Source organism: Stegastes partitus, unplaced genomic scaffold (genome assembly GCF_000690725.1).
Source record: "Stegastes partitus isolate 25-593 unplaced genomic scaffold, Stegastes_partitus-1.0.2 Scaffold2484, whole genome shotgun sequence".
Classification (NCBI taxonomy): domain Eukaryota; kingdom Metazoa; phylum Chordata; class Actinopteri; family Pomacentridae; genus Stegastes; species Stegastes partitus.
This window is the reverse complement of record NW_007580215.1, coordinates 33,981-35,163: the sequence shown is the minus strand read 5'-3', so window position 1 is coordinate 35,163 and position 1,183 is coordinate 33,981. Positions and strand designations below refer to the sequence as shown.

The window sequence follows — 1,183 nt, the reverse complement described above, 5'->3', positions numbered from 1 at the left end:
AACTCTGGACTGTTGTCATTCACATCTGACACAACAACACTGATTGTCTTTTCAGATGATAATGACGGTTGACCAGCATCTTTTGCAGTTATTGTCAGGTCATAATGTGACTGTTTCTCTCTGTCCAGAGGGGATTTTGTCACCAATGAAAACATTTTGTCTTTTAAGGATGGTGACAAAGTAAAAGGAACATCCTCATTTATTGAACAAATAACTTTTCCATTCAGACCTGAGTCTAAATCATTGACACTAATAAGAGCAACAGTAGTTCCAGGTCTGGAATCTTCAGGGATGGAACTGGAAAATGAGGTAACCTCAATCTCAGGTGCATTATCATTTACATCCACTATCTTGACAATGACGCTTTTCTCTGTTGTAAGAGGAGCAAGACCTTTATCTGATGCCTGAATCTCTAATTCATATCTGTCTTTTTCCTCATAATCTATTAAACCTTTAACAGTTATCTCTCCTGTTAATGCATTAATACCAAATAGATTTAATATGTTTTGATTGCTGCTCTTGCTGAACGAATAAAAAACGTCTCCATTTGGACCGTCATCTAAATCAGTTGCATTTACTTGTATAACTGTTGTGCCTACTGGAGCATTTTCACTGAGGGTCACAGAATAAACATCTTTAGAGAAAACTGGTACATTATCGTTTACATCCAAAATTTTAACTAGAATATTCATGTTCCCAGATTTCGGAGGTTTACCTCCATCCAGGGCCGTCAGTGTTAGTGAGTGACTTCCTGCCGTTTCTCTGTCTAAAGGTTTTTGAACAACCAATATAGGTATTTTACCATCATCTCCTTTATCTTTCACTTCCAATCGGAAATGATCGTTCTGGCTAAGTTTATATTGCTGCACGGAAAATGGACCACTGTCTCGATCCCGTGAAGGTTTCAGCTGAAATCGTGCTCCGGGCAACACAGATTCTGAAATTTCCAATGTTTTATTTTTCTCCGGGAACATGGGAGAATGATCGTTTATATCCAGAACTTCCACTTCAACATAATGAACCTCCAGCGGGTTTTCCAGCACAGTTTTGACATTGATCACACACGTACTGCTCTGCGCGCACACCTCCTCTCTGTCAATCTTCCGGCTCACATACAGGACACCATCGTTGTGATTCACATGGAACAGAGGATCCGCATCACTAGAAACAATCCGATACTTTC

At 39.6% G+C, this 1,183-nt stretch overlaps 1 protein-coding gene across 1 annotated transcript in view; it reads right to left on the bottom strand.

Annotated features, from left to right (window-relative positions):
- Positions 1-1,183, bottom strand: part of LOC103375149 (protocadherin alpha-3-like) — a 9,529-nt gene that overhangs the window by 963 nt on the left and 7,383 nt on the right. Inside the window, exons 3-4 of the mRNA XM_008305355.1 lie at positions 614-772; positions 230-370 (exon numbers count right to left, since the gene is read on the bottom strand). Coding sequence (XP_008303577.1) covers positions 230-370; positions 614-772 — 300 coding nt within the window. The remainder of the gene's footprint in view (positions 1-229; positions 371-613; positions 773-1,183) is intronic.